Genomic DNA, 21,720 nt, shown 5'->3' with positions numbered 1-21,720 from the left:
TTGTAATTCCAAGATCCACAAAAAAAAAATGTTGGAATTTTCATGGGGATTGACCTGAATAAGTAGATTATCTTTATTTGAATACCCACTTTTACTATATTAATCCTATTGATCTGTAAGATGGAAAATCTTTTTGTCTTTTGATATATTTTTTAATTTCTTTCTTCAATTCCTTAAAGATTTGTTTTTTTTCCATTATTTTGACTTTTGTTTTGTTTCATTGTTGTTGTTTGTTGTTATTATTATATGGGTTTGTCAATTCTTTTGACAAATTAATTTCTTAATTTTGACAAGGTAATTTATTATTATTGAGGCTGTTATGAATGGTATTGTTTCTCTGATTCCCTTATCAGTCCATTTGTCCTTTGTAATTTTTATGAGTTAATTTTATATTCAGCTACTTGGCTGAAAGTGTTTATTATCTATAGAATTTCCATAGTGGGATTTTGGTGGTAATATATGTCTATTATCATATCATCTGCAAATAAAGGTATTTTGACTGCTTCCTTTCAAATTTGTATGCCCTTGGTCTTCTTCAGTTGTCTTATTGTTTTAGTTAAGATTTCAATCACTCATTGAATAAGCATGGAAAAAATATACTACCTTGTCTTGTGCATGATTTTAGTGGAATTACTTTGAGTTACTCTCTATTAAGTTCATGTTAGATATCCCTAATCTTTCAAGTAGCTTTTTCATGGAGACATATTGAATCTTATCAAAGGCCTTTTCTGCATATAAGGAGATGATCATATAGTTCTTTAACTTTTGTCTTGACCCACTTTTTATTCAGTAAAGAGTTTTGCACTTTTTAAAAGTCTGTAAGCTTTCTGTTATTTCTGTTGTGGTTGATATCCAGTTTTAAACCCTAGTGGTTTGATAAGATGCAAGGTGTTGTTTTAATTAACTTGTATATTAATTAAGATTTGATTTATGTCCAAGTATGTGATGAATCTTGGGGAAGATTCTATGAGGTGCTTAGAGGCAGGTATATTCTTTTGTGTTTAGGTGAAATGTTCTGTAAATCCTTCTCCAGTCTACCAACTAAAAAACACAGTAATGCTAAAAAGGAAAAAGAAGTGGCCATGGAAGGACAAGGAGTAGATAAAGAGGCCCAGTGATTCCAAGCTTATCTTCACAGGACTGACAAGAAATCTAGGCTGAAATAGAAGGCAAGAGGGTCAGTACACATAAGTAAACAATTCCTTCCATGAGTGGACCATCACTATTCCAGTGCTAGTCTGTCATAAGAGGTGGTACTTTAAGTTTTTAAGTGGTTAATCATTGAGGGTACAGATTCACCCTCATGGATAATTGAAGGGAGAGTCTGTTCTAAGAACCTTTATTCAGTCTGGAATTCAAGGTAATTAAAAAGACAAGATTAAGGACAATGATTTATCTCTGTGCCTTCCAAAAAGTTCAGACACAGCATGAAGATGGGAATGGCAAACTTGCATATGTCTGATGGTTACCACCTAAAGCAAGGATTGAATTGTTTTTGGTAAAATAGTTTCTAAGCATTGTTTTCACCATGTCATTGAAAATTCTGATTTCATTTCATTCTATAATATATTCAGAGATTGAAATTATATCATCCTATGGTATCACATGAGAGCATTTAAAATATTTTTGTATTTATTTTTCTCACACACATTGCATTCTGAGCACAGTTTCCTGTCCCTACTACCCTCCCTATACCTTCCGTCTCTCCTCTCTACCTCATCTACTCCTTTTCCATTTCCCTTCAGAAAAGGGCAGACCTTCCAGGGATATCAACTAAACATGGCACATCAAGTTGCAATAAGGCTAGGCACTTCCTTTATATTACGGCTGGAAAAGGCAACCCAGGAGGAGAAAAAGGATCCCCAAAACAGGAATTAAAACTTTGCAAAGCATTTTTATCCTGCTCACCATAAGAGCACAGCATTCAAGTTTCTCACTATATACAATAGTTTTAATATTTCCACATCCTGACTGATACTATTTTCAGTAGTATCATAAAAATGTTCTAACAGTTCAGGCTGGAGATAAATCTCAGTAGGAAAAGCACTTACTTTGTATGATCAAGGCCTTGGGTTCCGTCACTAGCAAACTCTCCAGACGTACTCTCAGATATTTATGTGGAAGCCATCATTAAACTCTATCCTGATTGTTTTCCATTCCTTCCTTGTTCCTCTGTATTGCTGCTCCCAGTGCTGTTTTTAGTGGTGGCTAAAACGGGCTCACATGCTTTTTTTCCTTTGATTTTTCAAGTCAAGAAATTTGTAAAGCAACTGAAGTCTTCATGTGTCCTCTGTGTGACAAGAATTGCTCACTGCAGAGACTCAATGACAGCTGCATCTATGCCAAGGTGAGTGGGGGGCCACTGCAGTCTCTGTCCCCAAGCTCCTGTTTTGTTGTTTGTTTGTTTGTTGGTTTGTTTGTTGTTGGCAGTGGTGGTGATTTTCTTTAGGAATTAGAGAAAAGTACCCCAATAAATAGTTTTTCTGCCAAAATTAATTGTCTACAAATTTTTCAACATTATTAGTGTCATTGACAACTGGCAAAAATCAGTCTGTTGCAATTAAAAAGAGGATATATTTTTATTTAATATCTTTTTCTTTCTGTGTTATTCTAACTGATAACTGACACTTAGGGCACAAACTTCTACTTGGCATTACATCTGATTCATTTTATGAAAATAACTATTTTCAAGGCTGATGATTCAATTTAAATCTGTTATGAATTTATTAAGTTAAAATATTTCTGGGCAGTGGTGGCTCATGCCTTTAATTCCAGAATTTGGGAGGCAGAGGCAGGCAGATTTCTGAGTTCAAGGCCAGCCTTGTCTACAGAGTGAGTTCCAGTACAGCCAGGGCTACACAGAGAAACCCTGTCTCGAAAAAAATATTTCTAGTAGCACAGAGGAAATGTAATGTCATTTCCCAAAATCCCATATTGCTGTCTATTTGAAATAACTGAATGACTTTTAAACTCCTGAAGAGCAATCTATAGCTCAGAGAAATTAAATAAGAACATTTAGGGAAGAATCTAGATGTCACATCATTACAAAATTTCTAATAGTTTTTAGGTGAAAACAAATGTAAAGAACATTGGTTCTTACAATTTTTATTTTCAGGAGAGATTTATTGAAAAATAATTATTATATAGTAAACTAGATTAGACACATATAAACAATAAAAAATGATACATTTGTTAAAGCATATTCATCTGTGAAGGGTATCACTACAATGAAGATAATGGACATGTCACCTTCAAGGTTGCTTTACCCCCTCCTATCTTGCCCCCCATTCTTCCCACATTCCCACAACACACACCTCATACAAGTTCTCTGTTTAGGTAACAAATTACAACGGGCTATCACTGGTAAGCATACATGATTCTTATGATTCATGTGTATGGAATTAAATAGTAAAATTTTTATTACTTTTTTATACTGTAACAGTTTTTAAATTCATCTTATGACTTTTATCAACAGAACATTCTTTATTATTGAGGATACAATTTTATTTTTTCTATATCGAAGTTTGTTTACAGATTAATGCATTTCTGATTTTAAACAAAGCATCTAAAAGCACTGCTTTCTATGTCTTCTGACTAACAATTGTTATTTCTCTTAGGCCAATACCTAACAGAATAGTCAGCATATGTAACAGCTTTATTGTTAGTTTTTGTATTAGTCCAGTTTATCTTATTGTGATGATTTGTCTGAAGGTAGTCACCAATTTAAGAAAAGATGGTTATTGTAGTTCATGAATATGGAGATACACTATTCCAGGGTATCATCTGTTTAAGGTTTTCTTGCTGACAGAACTCTAGCAGAATGCATAGCAGACACATATGCTGAGACAGGCAGGATGATAATCTGATAATATCTAAAGTTCTATCCTAAGGGCCAGACTCCTCTCATGACTCCTACATCACTGCTCAGTCTCTAAACACTGAGGTCACACTGCACTTCCACCCTGTTATCTTAAAATTAGGTCATCAAACACTATCCATAATGACCTTTATAGAACAGCCCTTTTCCAAATTGGTTAAACTACACTATAGATCATGCCTTTGATGTCATGTTCTAGAGTTGTTTCCCATACAGTCACTGAGCTTCAATGTATCAATCTTTGTAAATTGTAATGACTCTGGAAGATGGCTTGAATTATCTTATTAAGGTTTAGTTACTTAAAAATCATTCGATGTCTGGTAGAGGTGTTCTTGATCTCAAAATATAAAACTTGGATCACTGCAGTGCTCTGTCTAGATACAATTGTTCTCAACAACAAAAACAATATCTTCCTTTGTATTCTTCTAAGGTACAATGAATGATGAGGAACTCTTCTTCATTGGTTAATGGAAGTAGATGGTAGGGGATCACTGGTCCATTCTTGGTTCTGCCCTTGGCCTCATATAGTTTCCTTATTTACATGCACACTTGATGCAAAAATATCACTAAATTATTCAAAATATTTTAATTCCTTTAAGTTCTTTAATTCCTTTAAGTTCTTTGTGTATCTGGAACTCTTTTAGGAGAGGAAGCTCAAGTAATGATAATACCTTATTTCTTTCACCATCTATCTTGTTGGTGTACCTATTTTGCACATTTTTGATTGTTTCTAACATAGCTTCAAAACTGACCCTTATTGTTATCTAAAAACACAGTTTTCCAGACAATTAATTTTGACAAAGTTGAATTTAATACAAATAGATAATCATTTGATCACAAACCAACATTTATTAAAGTTAGCTTCTGACTTCTTTGTCTTGAATAATCAGCATGAAAAACATATGATTACTTTATAAAACACTGTATGATTACTACAAAACACTGTATGATTACTTTTGATATTGAGTTTGACAAATATGGTAAAGACTTAAATATACATATGTTTTACGACTACATTTTCACATCACCTTTTGTATAATTCTAGTCTAGCACATATTGAGATTCAGATTAGATATACTAAAGGAAGATAGGTTGATAAATGGGTGAATATACACATATTCAAGTCAGTCTGTTTTAAAGGTAGGGAATAGCATGAAGTATTAAAGTATGGTAGCCTAAGGGATATTAAAGATCTAGATGTATGTCACTTCCATTACTTCTAAAATTTCTTGGATTAATCCAATAATGGCAAAACTAATAAATGACAAAAATCCATGTGTGATAGAGTTAAAAAGTAGAGAATCTACTCAAGAAAGTTTAAATCTGCAAAGCTTTTGCTAATATTCACTATGAATATAGAAGATACTCATAAAGACAGTTCAGAATTCACTTGAAAATTTAGAAAGAATGTATAAGAGGCAACATATAAAATAAAATATTGTCTCACATAATAACACAAAAAATAAGTCCAATCTGTATGAAAGATTTAAGGACCTGCTTTTCCTAGCTAATATGAAAAAAGCTAGTTTTATATCTATAATCTTGTGATTTTTCTATAATTGATGGTGAAAAATGAACCCACATTTTATATGTTGTGTCTAGATTTATATAACTAGACTCAAGACAATTGTACCATGTCACTAACAGTTGTTCATGGAATCCATCAATTCCTGAGACTGTGGAAAAAAAAACAAACCTTATCATATTTTATTTTCAAAATGCACAAATATTTGCATGTAAAAATTGTTTTCATCATATGCCAAAAGTTGTGCACACACACACATACTATATATAGAGAAAGATAGATAGAAAGAAAGAAAGAAAGATAGATAGATAGATAGATAGATAGATAGATAGATAGATAAATATAGATAGATATACATATGTGTATACACACACATATATCAGGATTTACTTTGGTTGACTACTTTGATAATAAAACTTTAGGAATTAACATATTTAAATAATTCAGTGATATTTGTTCAGTAATTTAAAGACACAACACTATACTGTCAATTCAAGTGATGCTAGAATTGTTCTCAAGAGTGAAATAATTAAATAAAGACAGTCAATACTTTGTGCAATTGTAAAAACATCTCAATCCTTTAAGCTAAGCTCGTTCATAATGTTTGCCTAGGTTTATTAAACTTTTATCTCTTTAGAAAACATTCATTCAATACTTATATCTGACTAAAACTATACATGACTATAAAAAGTGCACCAAAAATAGGAGAGTAAGCTTTTTATTTAAGAAATTTCAGAAAGAGTCTTTTATAAATTGCTGAGGGTCAGAGCCCAACATTTGATAATTTAGAATCAGTTCATCAAGGATAAGACATAGAAATCTACCTGTTAATCAAAACATCTGTGGTTATGATTCTGAGGACTATAGATGATTGTGTAGGTGAGCACTAAACCAAGTTCCTGTGTTTGTGTTTGGCATTTGGTGTATGTTGCATCCAGGTACACTGAATATAGACCATTAAGCATTATCTCTCTTACTCAAGAGTTAATGATTTAGCAGTGAGAAAGAATTGCATCCCAGCCCAAATTCCAGTTCCCTTATGAGCATGCCCTCAGGGATAGTCCTGCCTATATGATTGGATTAGCTCAGAAGATAGCTCATTTACTGTAGTCTGGATTTGTGAGTGTGTCAGTATCAGGGAATCATGTTGATCCAAACCTACCAAGCAGTAGAAGAGGAGACCCAATACCTATATCAGAGGAGACACAGACTCAAGTTTCCAATCTCATAGGAAGTGGATGTCCTTAAACAATACCTGCATTCATCACTGGCTAACCATGCTCAGCTTTCAAAGCTAAATCAGACAATGATCACCATGGAGAATTTGTGCCGCTCAGTCAGCAAAGCCTCCCCTTCTTACATTACCCTTTGCACACCAACAGTGTAAAATAAAATGAGTGTTCATACATCTTTTTAGTCATAAAGGCAAGCTATTTTCTAATTAAAAAGTCATCGCAAATTTGCATTTTCAAGAAGAGCAAGTCTCTATTGTTTTTAGAAAAGTCTGTTATGCTCCTTGATTTTTTTCTTTAATTTAGTCTGATGTTTCATTTAATGTAGTCAATGGTCTTTACTACTAGTTAGTCACATAAATGTTCATGTTTTTCCTGTTAATTATCGCAGATCAAATCTTGAACCCTTCACAGTGTGTTGAATTACTCAGTATTCTGCATTTTAACTGAGCATCTTTTCTGACAGTATCATAAGGTATTTAGTAATCAGCTGTAGTCCCAGACCAATTGTTTATCTGCAGGATCTCCAATATCTTTATCCTTCTTATATCTTTTTTATTGTTAACTTTGTTTTTTAATTTTATTTATTGAATATAATCTTTATTTACATTTCCAATGATAAGGCTTTCCCGATTTCCCCCCTTCCCAAAGACCCCCAACCCTTCCTCCCACCCCTGCCTCCATGTATATGCCCCTTCACCCAACCCACTCCCATATCCCCACCTCGATTTCCCTTTGTTGGGGCATCTATTGAGCCTTCACCTGGCCAAGGACCACTCCTCCCACTGATGCCCGACAAGGCATTCATTCCTCTGCCACATTTTTGGCTGGAACCATGTGTACCTCTTGGTTGATCGTTTAGTCCTTGGGAGTCCTGGGGCATCTAGGTGGCTTACATTGTTCTTCCCATGGGGCTGTAAACCCCTTCAGGTCCTCTGGACCACCCTCCAGCTCCTCCATTGGTGACATCACACCCAGTTCAATGGTTGGCTCCTAGTATCTGCCTCTGTATTTGTAAGGCTCTGGCAGGGCTAGTAGTAAATATAACAAAATTATTTTCACATTCTTAGACTCCTACTTATTCCACATTTTAAAGTACTCTCTGGTCTGCATTTTGGTTTTAACTCCGGTTAGATGTATAAAATCTACAATTAAAAATATACATATAAGAATATTTTATATATATATATCCACTATTATTGACTAATATGATTCTAAACTGTTAATATTCAATTTTAAACTCAAACATGCCTACAAGGTTTATAAGAGAACTTTTTAAAAGATAATGAGTCACTTTAGCAGCAAACACTGAAGAAACCATTACCAAATCCATCCAAAAAGCATGTTTCTGTTAACTATAGCCCTTTATTTCCAGTTTTCTCAAAGCACAGCTGTCTCTGAAGCAGGCGAAAACCTTATTTCTTGGTGACCTTTCTTCTTAGGTAAAGCCTCTGTAGCACTCTGAGAGGTTGTTCCTGTACCAAGTCTGTTTAAAGGGGGAAACTGACAGCTGTTCAACTGAGACAGCTCAGGTCTCTCTGTTGGGTGCCCCATGGAAACAAAGAGACTGGGTTCCCCTGCTGGGTGGAATGTTATGATCTCTGTGGGGGAATTTTTCTATGATCCTTGTCTCTGCTGTCCATTATGATTATTCTGAAAAGCAGCATTTAATATTTTTAGAAATCTCCAGCCTTAACCAAAATAAAAATTTTAGAATCATAAAGGATATTTGTACTTACACAATCATTAAGGTTTATCTTTCTTGTTTCATTTCTGCACTATGCTGGGGATCAGAACTGAGGCTTGCCTGTGCATTCTAGACAAGCTCTCGTCCATTGAACTAAGCACCATGCATAAGGTTTCAAACAGGCTAGAGTAGAGTTATACATAAGTGTTATTGTGATGTTCCCATTAAGCCCCCTCTTGACTATAGACCGAGCAACAAGGGGGATGCTACCCACCTGCCACCTACACAGAAGCCCTCAGGCAACAGATCCATATTCCTTGCATGAGTACTTGTGGTCTAGTAACTCTTGCTGCTTAGCTAATGCAACCTCACAATGCTTCTTTCAGTCGCCTCACTTCATCTGAACATGGACACACGTCTTCTCCCAGCATCTACACAAGCAGCATGACAAAGGAAGGAAGTCCACATCCACACATGGTTTACCATATGTTTTTTATTCCCCCAATCCTATCGTTGGCTACTGTTTTTAATTCCTTATTTTGACAGACAAATATATTAAGCTTTAGTAAACAAGCTTGGCACAGTATGCAGGTCTAGGTGGTCACTGAAGTTCTTACAACATATCCATCATGGATATTCAGAGCATGGGTATTATTTCTATAATATTTATGTTCATGCCAAGTGTTGACTTTCACTAATTTGGGGGCAAGGTATTGTGCAAGTAGAAAGAAACATCAATAAATCAGATGTTATTAAGTCTGAATTTTATTAGAATCTATCAATTCTTGCAATTCTAAAAATTATATTCTGTAACATTGAATAACTTTACATGCTTTATCAAACTATATAAGGTAACAGCTGATTAAAATATGCTTAATGATTTATGAAATGTCTTAAAACAACTAAAGATGAAACTTATTACATGAAATAAATCACTACTGAGCCCATGGCACATTTTGCAAGAACTGAAAGATCAGGAATATTACTATGAAAACTTTCAATTGAACAAGCTTGCTCACTACTGGAGTTCTGTAACTTCCCTAGTCTGGGAACTTTTGCTAATAGGAAACAACATGAAACAAAACTTGTTATGCTTTAAGTTATACACTAACTTCTTACATTTCATGGTGTTAGTATGTTCGACTGTAGTGCAAAATGGCTTCTTTGGGAATCTAGAACAACTTAAAGGCCAAAATGAAAGTGGGGGTACAAAGAAATCAGAGGGAGGTAAAAAAAAGAAAAATCTGTTGTTTCCTTATCTCTTCCTGGAAGTAAATTACATAAACTACTGGAAAACCAGTGAAGCTCCCAGGTCAATAGATTAACAGACTATACAACACTGTGATAGAATCTGAGGAGACACCACAGTACCTACTGCAAACAGTAACTTCTATTTTAATACAAACATTAACATGATTAATATTTCTACTTTTTTTCTATTAAGGTAACATATTTGTTTGATAATGGAGGGACAGTTTTCTTCGCTATTTTTATGGCAATATGGGGTGAGTACTTTCTTTCATTACTCGTTTTACAATTCTGATTTTCTAAAATGTTTTCTGTGTTACACACACACACACATATACACACACACATATACACACACACACACACACACACATGCAAGTGCCACTCATACTGTGTATTGATTCAACAATAGAGCCTCTAAGATAGTACTTGCTTTGTTCACATATTTACTCCTTGGGATTTTAACTATTTAATCCTCTAATCTTTGAGACTCAGACTGTGAAAGACAGTTGTTGATCGAAAACAAACTAAAGCAAGAGAATTAAGTCTCTTGTATCATTACTTGTTCAAGTGATGTGTTTGCTTGCTAACTCTCTTGGATGTTTTGCCTTGTGCTTCATGCCTTTAAAGGGACAAATATTTCACATATGACTGAACAAACATCTAAAATGTAGTGTAAATCCTATTTCTCACTAACAAGTTAAATTTGTACTGTGTACAAGTATATTGTTCAGCCTCAAGTTTCCAATTGAGATTCTAAGGTGACTAACTGAAACCTGATGTGTACTCACGCAAGCTGAAGTTGCTTAAAACTTTGAGGACTTTCGGGGAAGATATCACTTTCCTGCCTAGAGTCAGTTTTCTTCCTGCGCCCTGTTGAATGCTCCCATTGTCAACATGCCAGCCAAAGGGACTGACCACGTGTGCTATCGTAGAAGAGTGAAATGTATTAGGAGACAAGCTTTTCATTCTTACTGCCTTAATTCCCCAGGACCAAAAATTCTGCCATATCATACTACTGGCTTTGAAAAAAAAAAAAGAACAGCAAAAAAATTGTCATCTAAACTATGCCCCCAAGAAAATGCTCGTTTTATTCTGTGGTCCTGCATTATAGACAAGAGGAATGAACAGTTAACTCCTGTTCCTGGTTTAAAAACAAACTATTTAAAGAAAATCTAGTTTTGGTTTCTCAGATTTTGTGTGAAGAACGGTTATTGTTAAGTTACCAGTCAGCGCTACCATGGTGATGTGCATTAATTTTACCTTATTCCACAAAGGTTTCCTTGGAAAATAAACTGAAATACAAATTATGGTTATATAACACATGCTTCAGCCCAGCTGAAGAGAATAAGGAAGCCTTTAGATGACGGCTCCACCATGCGTTTTCTGCACATCTCCTGCTTCTGCAACATTCCCTGTGCAAGCAGCACAGCAGTGATCATGCAGAAACTCTTGAATGATGAATTTGTTGAAAGGTCAAAATGGAGATGAACTCGTGCCCTCTGCAGTCATCTTTCTCCTAATTTTATATCGAGTTGCGAAGTGGAGGTATAGCATCCATGGGAATGCCATCTTGCAGGTGTTCTCCCCCTTTTGGCATGGATGAATCACTCACAGCTGGGTTGTAGTAACTAGAATTTCCAAAATTGACATCATAAGGTTCTGGCGCATTGTCTAATCGCAGAACTGAAAAAAATAGCAATATCATCAGACTTAGTTTATGGCTATAGTGTAAATGATAGAGGCTCTGCCCCTTGAATTCACTATCAGACTTTAGGAATTGTTCTAGGTGATGAGCAGGCACTTCTTCTGTGAGGGCTTTCAGATATTATTTCAAAATTTTAGATAAGTAGCTTTTCACATTCCACATTTATTTCTATGAATAAGAGAACAGAGGTAGTTCTAAAATTTTAAATTTGACACAAAATTTAAAAATTAAGGCAAACATCTCAACAAAGAAGATCAATATCCAATACTTGAAAGTATAAACTTTAATTGACATTTGAATATTTTGGTTTTAATCTTCTGGCACAAAAAGTATTTCTTAAATGAGGACAGTTAGTAAAACACCAGTATTTACTGTTTATCTTAATACAGTAATAGTCAATCCTGTGGATGTGTAGAAGGAAGTAAAACATGTATGAAAGCATGCCTCCTTCTGATAGATCAAGTAATCACTCAATATACTCCAATAGATGATTGGGGGGAATCGTTTCATTTTAGCTAAAATGAATAAAATTCATTCATTTTAGAGTATATATTTTCAGAGAAAACTTAGTTGCATTAGTTGTCTTAAAGTGCTGAAACCAAGGAGCAATTACTAATTAAATTGGTGGTTTAATTACTCCTGTAAGTATTATGTTGCCTGACTATTCCTATCTACTTACAAACTAGTTTCCCTGAAATTCTGGGTCTTTGAGGAGGTTTCTCAAAGCTGTATATAAGAGATCAAAAAGCTATCATGATTGAACTGCTCCTCTAAGCATCAATCCCAAGTACTTTGATTGTAAAATCTGACAACAGAGTGGTTTGTATTATGTACTTAATGGAAATATCTTATTAACATATACATATATATAATTTAAAAATTCTTCTTTTTCACTTTGAAACATAATGTCTTAGAAATAAGTATTAGTAGAAGCCCATAAACAGAATTTTACTACATTTACAGTAAGTAGATCTGATTTTGAATATGTGTAATGTATCAACAGAACTCAATAGGCCTTCACCGGTAGACTCAATAGAGGAAGGTACCTATTTTTTTAATTTCTTTTTTATTAGATATTTTCTTTATTTACATTTCAAATGTTATCCCCTTTCCATGTTTCTGTTCCGAAAACCCCCTATACCACTCCCTTCCCCCTGATTACTAACCCATCCACTCTCGCTTCCCTGACTTGGCATTCCCCTACACTGGGACAATGAGTATTCACTGGTACATGGGCCTCTCCTCTCATTGACGTCTGACAAGGACATCCTCTGCTACCCACACAGCTTGAGCCATATGTCCCTCCATGTGTACTCTTTGGTTGGAGCTTTGGGGTACTGGTTGGTTCATATTGTTGTTCCTCCTATGGGACTGCAAACTCCTTCAACTCCTTGTGTTCTTTCGCTAACTCCTCCATTGGGGACCCTGTGCTCAGTTCAATAGTTGGCTGAGAGCATTTCCCTCTGTATTTGTTGGGCATGAGCAAGGCCTCTCAGGAGACAGCTATAAGCTTGGCAGTGGTGACATACACCTTTAGTCCCAGTTCTTAGGAGGCAGAGGTAGGTGGATTTCTGAGTTCGAGGCCTGTCTGGTCTACAGAGTGAGTTCCAGGACAGGACAGCCAGAGCTACACAGAGAAACTCTGTCTCAAAAAACAAAATCAGCAGACTGAGAAAGAAATTAGGGAAATGACCCCCTTCACAATAGCAACAAACAGCATAAAGTATCTTGGGGTGACTCTAACCAAACAAGTGAAAGACCTATATGACAAGAACTTCAGATCTCTGAAGAAGGAAATTGAAGAAGATCTCAGAAAATGGAGAAAACTTCCATGCTCGTGGATTGGCAGGATTAATATAGTTAAAATGGCCATCTTGCCAAAGGCAATCTACAGATTCAATGCTATTCCCATAAAAATCCCAACCCAGTTCTTCATAGAGCTAGAAAGAGCAATTCTCAAATTCATCTGGAATAACAAAAAACTCAAGATAGCTAAAACTATTCTCAACAGTAAAAGAACTTCAGGGGGATTCAATATCCTAGACTTTAAACTCTACTACAGAGCAATAGTGATAAAAACTGCATGGTATTGGTACAATATCAGGCAGGTAGATCCTGGAATAGGATTGAAGACCCAGAAATGAACCAACACACCCATGGTCACTTGGTCTTCGACAAAGGAGCTGAAAGCATCCAGTGGAAAAAAGATAGTCTTTTCAACAAATGGTGCTGGTTCAATTGGAGGTCAGCATGCAGAAAAATGCGCATCGATCCATTCTTATCTCCTTGTACCAAGCTCAACTCCAAATGGATCAAGGACCTCCACATAAAACCTGACACAGTGACACTAATTGAAAAGAAACTGGGGAAGACTCTGGAGGACATGGGCACAGGGGAAAAGTTCCTGAATAGAACACCAATAGCTTATGCTCTAAGATCAAGAATTGACAAATGGGACCTCATAAAACTACAAAGTTTCTGTAAGGCAAAGGACACCGTCAAAAGGACAAAACGTCAGCCAACAGACTGGGAAAGGATCTTCACCAACCCTAAATCCGACAGAGGGCTAATATCTAATATATACAAAGAACTCAAGAAAGTAGAACCCAGAGAACCAAATAACCCCATTAAAAAGTGGGGTACGAATGAACCCACACACCTATGGCCACTTGATCCTCGACAAAGAGGCTGAAAACATCCAATGGAAAAAAGATAGCCTTTTCAACAAATGGTGCTGATTCAACTGGAGGTCAGCATACAGAAGAATGTGAATTGATCCATCCTTGTCTCCTTGTACTAAGCTCAAATCCAAATGGATCAAGGACCTCCACATAAAGCCAGACAATCTGAAGCTAATAGAAAAGAAACTGGGGAAGACCCTTGAGGACATCGGTACAGGGAGAAAGTTTCTGAACAGAATACCAATAGTATGTGCTCTAAGAGCAAGAATTGACAAATGGGACCTCATAAAATTACAAAGTTTCTGTAAGGCAAAGGACACCATCAAGAGGACAAATTGGCAACCAACATATTGGGAAAAGATCTTCACCAATCCTACATCAGATAGAGGGCTAATATCCAATATATATAAAGAACTCAAGAAGTTAAACTCCAGAAAACCAAACAACCCTATTAAAAATGGGGTACAGAGTTAAACAAAGAATTCTCACCTGAAGAACTTCGGATGGCAGAGAAGCATCTTAAAAAATGCTCAACTTCATTAGTGATTAGGAAAATGCAAATCAAAACAACCCTGAGATTTCATCTTACACCAGTCAGAATGGCTAAGATTAAAAATTCAGGAGACAGCAGGTGTTGGAGAGAGTGTGGAGAAAGAGGAACACTCCTCCACTGCTGGTGGGGTTGCAAATTGGTACAACCACTCTGGAAATCAGTCTGGCGGTTCCTCCAAAAACTGAGCACCTCACTTCCAGAAGATCCTGCTATACCACTCCTGGGCATATACCCAGAGGATTCCCCACCATGTAATAAGGATACATGCTCTACTATGTTCATAGCAGCCCTATTTATAAGTGCCAGATGCTGGAAAGAACCCAGGTATCCCTCAACAGAAGAGTGGATGCAAAAAATGTGGTATATCTACACAATGGAGTACTATTCAGCCATTAGAAACAATGAATTCATGAAATTCTTAGGCAAATGGATGGAGCTAGAGAACATCATACTAAGTGAGGTAACCCAGACTCAAAAGGTGAATCATGGTATGCACTCACTAATAAGTGGATATTAACCTAAAAATCTGGAATACCCAAAACATAATCCACACATCAAATGAGGTACAAGAAGAAAGGAGGAGTGGCCCCTGGTTCTGGAAAGACTCAGTGAAGCAGTATTCAGCAAAACCAGAACGGGGAAGTGGGAATGGGTGGGTGGGAGGACAGGGGAAGAGAAGGGGGCTTACGGGACTTTCGGGGAGTGGGGGGCTAGAAAAGGTGAAATCATTTGAAATGTAAATAAATTATATCGAATAAAAAAATTTAAAAAAAAAGTGTGGTACGGAGCTAAACAAAGAATTTTCACATGGAGAACTTCAGAGAGCTGAGAAACACCTTAAGAAATGTTCAACATCATTAATCATTAGGGAAATGCAAATCAAAACAACTCTGAGATTTCACCTCACACCAGTCAGAATGGCTAAGGTCAAAAACTCAGGAGACAGCAGGTGTTGGCGAGGATGTGGAGAAAGAGGAACACTCCTCCACTGCTGGTGGGATTGCAAGATGGTGCAACCATTTTGGAAATCAGTCTGGCGGTTCCTTAGAAAATTGGGCATGTCACTTCCTGACGACCCTGTTATACCACTCCTGGGCATATACCCAGAGGATTCCCCGGCATGCAGTAAGGACACATGCTACACTATGTTCATAGCAGTCCTATTTGTAGTAGCCAGAAGCTGGAAAGAACCTAGATGTCCTTCAACGGAGGAATGTATACAAAAAATGTGGTATATTTACACAATGGAGTACTATTCAGCCATTAGAAACAATGAATTCATGAAATTCTTAGACAAATGGATGGAGCTGGAGAACATCATACTAAGTGAGGTAACCCAATCTCAAATGATCAATCATGGTATGCACTCACTGATCAGTGGATATTAGCCTAGAAACTTTGAATACCCAGGACATAATCCACAAATTAAATGATGTCCAAAAAGAATGGAGGAGTGGCCCCTGGTTCTGGAAAGACTCAGTGTAAGAGTATAGGGGAATTCCAGAACAGGTAAGTGGGAAGGGGTGGATGGAAGAATAGGGGGACAGAAGAGTGCTTATGGGACTTGCGGTGAGTGGGGACCCAGAAAGGGGGAAATCATTTGCCATGTAAATAAAAATAAATAAATAAATAAATAAAAACAAAATCAAAGAAACAAAGAAAGAAGGAAGGAAGGAAGGAAAGGAGGAAGGAAGGAAGGAAGGAAGGAAGGAAGGAAGGAAGGAAGGAAGGAAGGAAGGAAGAAAGGAAGGAAGGAAAAAAAGGAGACCGCTATATCAGGCTTCTGTCAGCTAGCATTTGTTGGCATCCACTATAGTGTCAGAAATCCTTGTACATGCAAGAAAACTGGCCTTCTCCTCATAGAGCATAGGAGAGAAAAGTCAAGCATCTGAAGTTATTTCACTTATCTTACATTTGAATAATATATCTCAAATTCCTTGATTTTTGCATATCAGTTTCTATTAATTACAGATATTATTGTTGCCCTTTTAACCACATATATATGTGTATATATATATATGTGCATGCATACATATATAGTGTGTGTGTGTATGTGGTGTGCTTATACATATTTATATTTGTATGTGTATATCTATACTTGTGGAAATAGAGAAGCTTATGTTAGGAGTATTCCTCAAAGATTTTCTGCCTTATACCTTGAAACATGGTCTCTCAGTTAAAAACCTCACTAGTTACCTTGTTTAAAGAACCCCCTTCTCTACCTTACAAGTGTTGAAATTATAGGCTTACTTACCAGAATTTTATGTGAGTTCTAGGGATCTGAACTCTGGTTGTTATGTTAAAACAGCAAGTATGCCCATCAACCTATCGCTAGAGCCCTGGTTGGCTTTAAAAATAGATTTTAAGAGAGGCAAAGGAACATGCCACAGTTGTCTCCAGAGGAGCCCTGCCAAAGCCTTATGCATACAGAGGCAGATGCTAGCAGCCAACCATTGGACAGGCGTGAGGTCCCCAATGGAGGGGTTTGGAGGAGCTGAAGGGGTTTACAGACCCATGGGAAGACCAATGATGTTAGCTACCCAGATGCCCAAAGACTCCCAAGAACTAACTCGTCAACCAAGGAGTACACATGCTTCCAGCCAAAAATGTGGCAGAGGAATGCTTTGTCGGGCGTCAGTGGGAGGAGTGGTCCTTGGTCAGGTGAAGGCTCAATAAATTCCCCCAACAAAGAGAAATCGAGGGGGGAGGGGGAGTGGGTCTGGTGGAGGGGCATATACTTTGAGGCAGGGGGTGGAGGAGGGGTTGGGGGTCTTGGGGGAGGGGGGAACTGGGAAAGGTTTTACCATTGAAAATGTAAGTGAAGATTATATTCAATAAAAAAAAGGGGCAAAGTTCTGAAATAAACTATGAGGCCCTTTATCTCTACACATATGAAACATTTAGACCCTGTGATTCAGAGACACATTGCTGATTATTTCATGGGTTTCTTGTTTGTTTTGGTTTAAACAATGATAAAATAAAATGTAAAACAAAAACTAAAACATTGGAACTGGACAAAACAAACAAGCAGAAGGAAAAGAGCCCAGGATAATAATGATGATGATCAGGAACCCACTTGTTTGCACACTTAGGCATCTCATTAAAATGCTAAACTAGAAGCCATAAAATATACACAGGGGACCTTCGCAGGCCCTGGGGATTCATATGGCCACTGCTCACGTTGTTATGTAGGGCCTTGATTTCTTGGAGTCCGCTTATCTCTTCGGGCTTAAGAGCTTTTCCCTCTTCTTCCATGAGGCTCCCTGAGCTCTGAGAGGAGGAATTTGATCCTACTTAGGGTTGAGTTTTCCAAGTTCTTTCACTCTGCATAATGTATGCCTGTGGGTCTATAGTCTTCCCCATCTACAACAAGAGGATGCTTCTCTGAGGGTGGCTGGTCATATTTGTTTTTCTGGGTCTGGGATACCTCACTCAGGATGATTTTTTTCTCCTAGTTGCATTTACCTGCAAATTTCAGAACCACAGTGAATTTCAGAGTGAATTCCGTATCACTATCTTCAAATTTTCTACATTTGTTTGGATTCTCCGAACACTATTCAAATCCAGTTTTGATACAATGAACAAAAATTCCAAAGGTTTTTAAATGTCACAGATAAATAGTGCAATTATTTTCTTGGTGAAGTGGCAATGGCTCTAAACCAATCTTATCTGTTTCTGCCATTTGACCCTCTGACTCCTTCCTAGGTAGCACAGTGTCACATACCAAATCTATTGCATGTTGGTCATGGTCTGAGAGAAGTTTATACCTGGTTCGTTTCTGTCATCATAAAGGCGCTGATGGGAAAATGAATCTGTTTTCCGTTGTCCACACAATAAGTAGCCAACAAGGCTCAGCAGTGAAGCACCCAGAATAGCTCCTAAAATGCCTCCAAATACTATTCCTGTGTTCTTATTCTCTAGAAGAAAAAAAGCAAAAGATTGAACTAAGAAATAAAAGAGTAATTATTCAAAAAACAAAAATTCATATGCAAAGAGACATTTGCATACAAAACATTTGAATATTTTTAATTAGATAATGATGATAGTGTACATTATTATATGGCCAGTATTTGTGATATAGTGCTAAAATAATTCATTATAAAATTGTACGTAAACATTCACTTTATTTGAAAGACGTTAAAGCCTTTTATTTATAATTAATTATTACTGATTATCTCCAAAGGTACTAAAGCGCTACATTTTATAGAAGATATAATTTCAGTAAGTAATAATTTATTCATAAATTTGTTTTAAACCCCTAGTCTATGGGAAAACTTAAAGTTGAAATGAACTTCAACTTTGCATAATAATTCAATTCACAGATGCACAGTTACAAACACAAAACAGTACTAAGTAATATGTAATAAATACAACTACAAAATGCCAAGAAGGCACCAGGAGGAGACACAATTGTCCTTGATATTACTTTTATAAACCGAGAAAACCAAACAAGGAAAAGACAAATGCAAGGTGTTTGTAATACCTACTTATACCTCAGAGCTCAATTCTCAGGAAATTACAAAATTGTATTGTATTATGCCCTTTTGGGGAATAGTTAACTTGAAAATTAAGTAATCATTAAAGTACCACAACCCTCTGCCATCTAGATATTAATTGTAGTTTAAATATTGAAAAATTCACTAATTAGGTAGATGAAATTTTTCTTAGGATTTCTAAAGCCACTCCTAATGAAATTAACTCATTTGGAATAAAAAAAAAAGCTGTTAATATAAAAGGAAGGAACGCTAACAAATCTGATAAAATAATTATGGTATGGTTCAGTGCTCTGTATTCACAATATGTATTTATTGAGTTTAGACAGGCAATAAATACACTTTTAAATATTTGTCTAATGGACTAAAGAGCATACATAAATTATGGGATATATTAAAAATTAAACCTAGGCTATGTATGGGGGATGTGTTCCTTATCCTTCCGCCTGGGGGAAAGTCCCCGGACCATTGGCAGAGAGTGCCGCTTGCACTTGCATAGACCTCCCCCGCTAGTCACTTTGCTAGTCACTTTTAGCCCGCCAAGAAGCGGACCCCTGGGGCGAGCCGAGCAGTGTGCAGCAGGGTGTCATCTGTCAGCTCATCTAGTGATGCAGGCAGTGCGACCTCGTGCGCACCAACCACAGGGGGCTCATTCTCAGCGCGACTACCATTTCCTACCCGGCGTGGTGGCATGGCGCATGCCTGTAATCCCAGCACTTGGGAGGCAGAGAGGCAAGCGGATTTCTGAGTTCAAGGCCAGCCTGGTCTACAGAGTGAGTTCCAGGACAACCAGGGCGATACAGAGAAACCCTGTCTCAAAAACAAAAACAACAAAAACAAAAATTAAAGCCAAAATAAGAGCATATGTATATACCTGTGTCATCAGTTATTTTAAAAAGCTTAGATTTCAGATATTAAAAGATTTCCATATGCTGACAACAGGTTACAAATGCCAACTCACATATACAGTTATACATTATAATTAATTTAACCACTAAAAATGTATGCAAAGGCACTGGGTTAATTAAAAATCTCTTCAGGCATACAAGCATACAGATAGACCTAAAGGAAATTTAGCTTAATGACTGACTGCATTATATAACCTTTGATACATTTCCCATTTTATGTCTTTAAATTTGACAGTTTCTAAGCAAATCATATATATGTTTATATAATGATCTTTTGTCAAAAATTATATATTAAATTAGATATTAAACTAAAAATTAAATATGTTTTTCTTGTTGCAAGTTTGTCTAAGTGACTCTTGGAGTGTCACTCTTCTGTCATTATCCTTGAATCATTGCATGTGGGGTCAGGTTATCTATAAAAGCATTCATATTGTTCAGTCTTTGGAAGCTCATATGCACATATTTTAAAGCTTATATTAGGAATATATGTGTTATATTCCTAAAGCATCAAAAGTCCAGAATGTCTTTACAGAATTGGCAGAAACTGGCACCAGATGTCTCAGGAAGTATTTTACTTACCATCACAACCTTACGTCCCACTGTCTTCCCACCTCTAGGAACAAGGGTGTGCTCAATTAAGCCTACAACCACTCCACAGTTTTTATTGTTTACTCCACACAATAAGAATTACTCATACAACTACAATTGCCTGACTTTCCTCAGAAAGTTATATGACTTCTCTAGAGATTCAGCCTTATACAACCAGAAAGTTCAATCCTTGTATATAGACACAAGGTATATATATACCTACCTTTTGTGGTGTCTGATGTATTGGGGAAAAGTTTTGAATTATTGATAAATTTTATTGTAGGCTGTAAAGATGTTTTTTCTTGATACGGGGTAAAACCAGCAAAGTTGTCATTTTTTGTAGCAAGCCATCCAGTAGGTTCAGTTGTGAAAGGGGTCACAGGTGTGGTCTTTGGAGGTGGAGGGAAAGGCCTTACTATACTGGAAATATTTTCAAGACTGTTCATTGTGTCGTTGTCCAAAGACCAAGTAAAGTTTTCTGATGATGGGGAATGCGTAGAATTGGAATGTTCTGAAACCTGTAAAGGATTTTCATCTGCTGTGGATGAGTTGAAAGGCAACTTGGAAACAAAGCTCTGAACCAAGGGAGGAACAGAATATGTAGAGGGTGGTCTTGGACTCTCAACTGAGCTAGTTGTTGGCTGGTTTTTGCTGGAATTTGTTGTTTTGTAGGTTGTGGATAAATCCAAAGGAGAAGGAGCTGTCACCATGAGATTGGAGATACCACTTCCATTCTCTGAAGTTACATTTATGATTTTTTCCAAATGAAAGGATTTGTTTCTCATTGTTTTCACATCTTCTATAGTGTGCTGAGTTACATTTCTTCTTGGATTTTGTTTCTGAGGCCTCCCAAATGGTAATGAGATGAACAGACTTGAAATCAATGCAATTTTGGCTAAGGTCAGCATGGTAGCCGTCATTGATATTGGTTTTAGTATGAGGAATCTGAAATAAAGTAACAGTCTTACAACACTGAGTTATGAAAGCATTCTGCATTTTCTATAGATCTTTATTACTGAAGGGGGAATCTAGACATAATTTTGAGATGATAATATTTTTCTTGTTCTAATAATTTGTTTTTGGGCAGGTTGTTGATTTAAACCAATTCCACTAAGTCATACTTTCTATAAATTTTTCCTCCTAAGAAAATGCCAGGAAACAGCCTTGCCAAGTCAGATACTGCTATTTCAAAGATCACCAAGCTTGGCAAAACTTGAAAT

General features: G+C 36.6%; 2 protein-coding genes across 3 annotated transcripts in view; one reads left to right on the top strand and one right to left on the bottom strand.

Moving 5' to 3' along the window:
- The window catches only part of Ano3 (anoctamin 3), a 319,679-nt gene that overhangs the window by 212,676 nt on the left and 85,283 nt on the right, over positions 1–21,720 (top strand). The window contains exons 13-14 of the mRNA XM_052181396.1: positions 2,251–2,347; positions 9,766–9,826. Coding sequence (XP_052037356.1) covers positions 2,251–2,347; positions 9,766–9,826 — 158 coding nt within the window. The remainder of the gene's footprint in view (positions 1–2,250; positions 2,348–9,765; positions 9,827–21,720) is intronic.
- On the bottom strand, positions 11,095–21,408 carry Muc15 (mucin 15, cell surface associated). Of its 2 annotated transcripts, none has more exons than XM_052181397.1 (3): positions 20,724–21,408; positions 18,279–18,428; positions 11,095–11,255 (listed from the first exon to the last, which is right to left on the bottom strand). In XM_052181397.1, the coding sequence occupies exons 1-3, from the start codon at positions 21,406–21,408 to the stop codon at positions 11,095–11,097; spliced, it is 996 nt and encodes a 331-aa protein (XP_052037357.1). The 2 variants fall into 2 exon arrangements, with proteins under 2 accessions (XP_052037357.1, XP_052037358.1); XM_052181398.1 differs by having other exon boundaries at positions 11,181–11,200.

Source organism: Apodemus sylvaticus, chromosome 5, assembly GCF_947179515.1.
Source record: "Apodemus sylvaticus chromosome 5, mApoSyl1.1, whole genome shotgun sequence".
Classification (NCBI taxonomy): domain Eukaryota; kingdom Metazoa; phylum Chordata; class Mammalia; order Rodentia; family Muridae; genus Apodemus; species Apodemus sylvaticus.
This window is presented reverse-complemented; position numbering and strand designations above follow the sequence as displayed.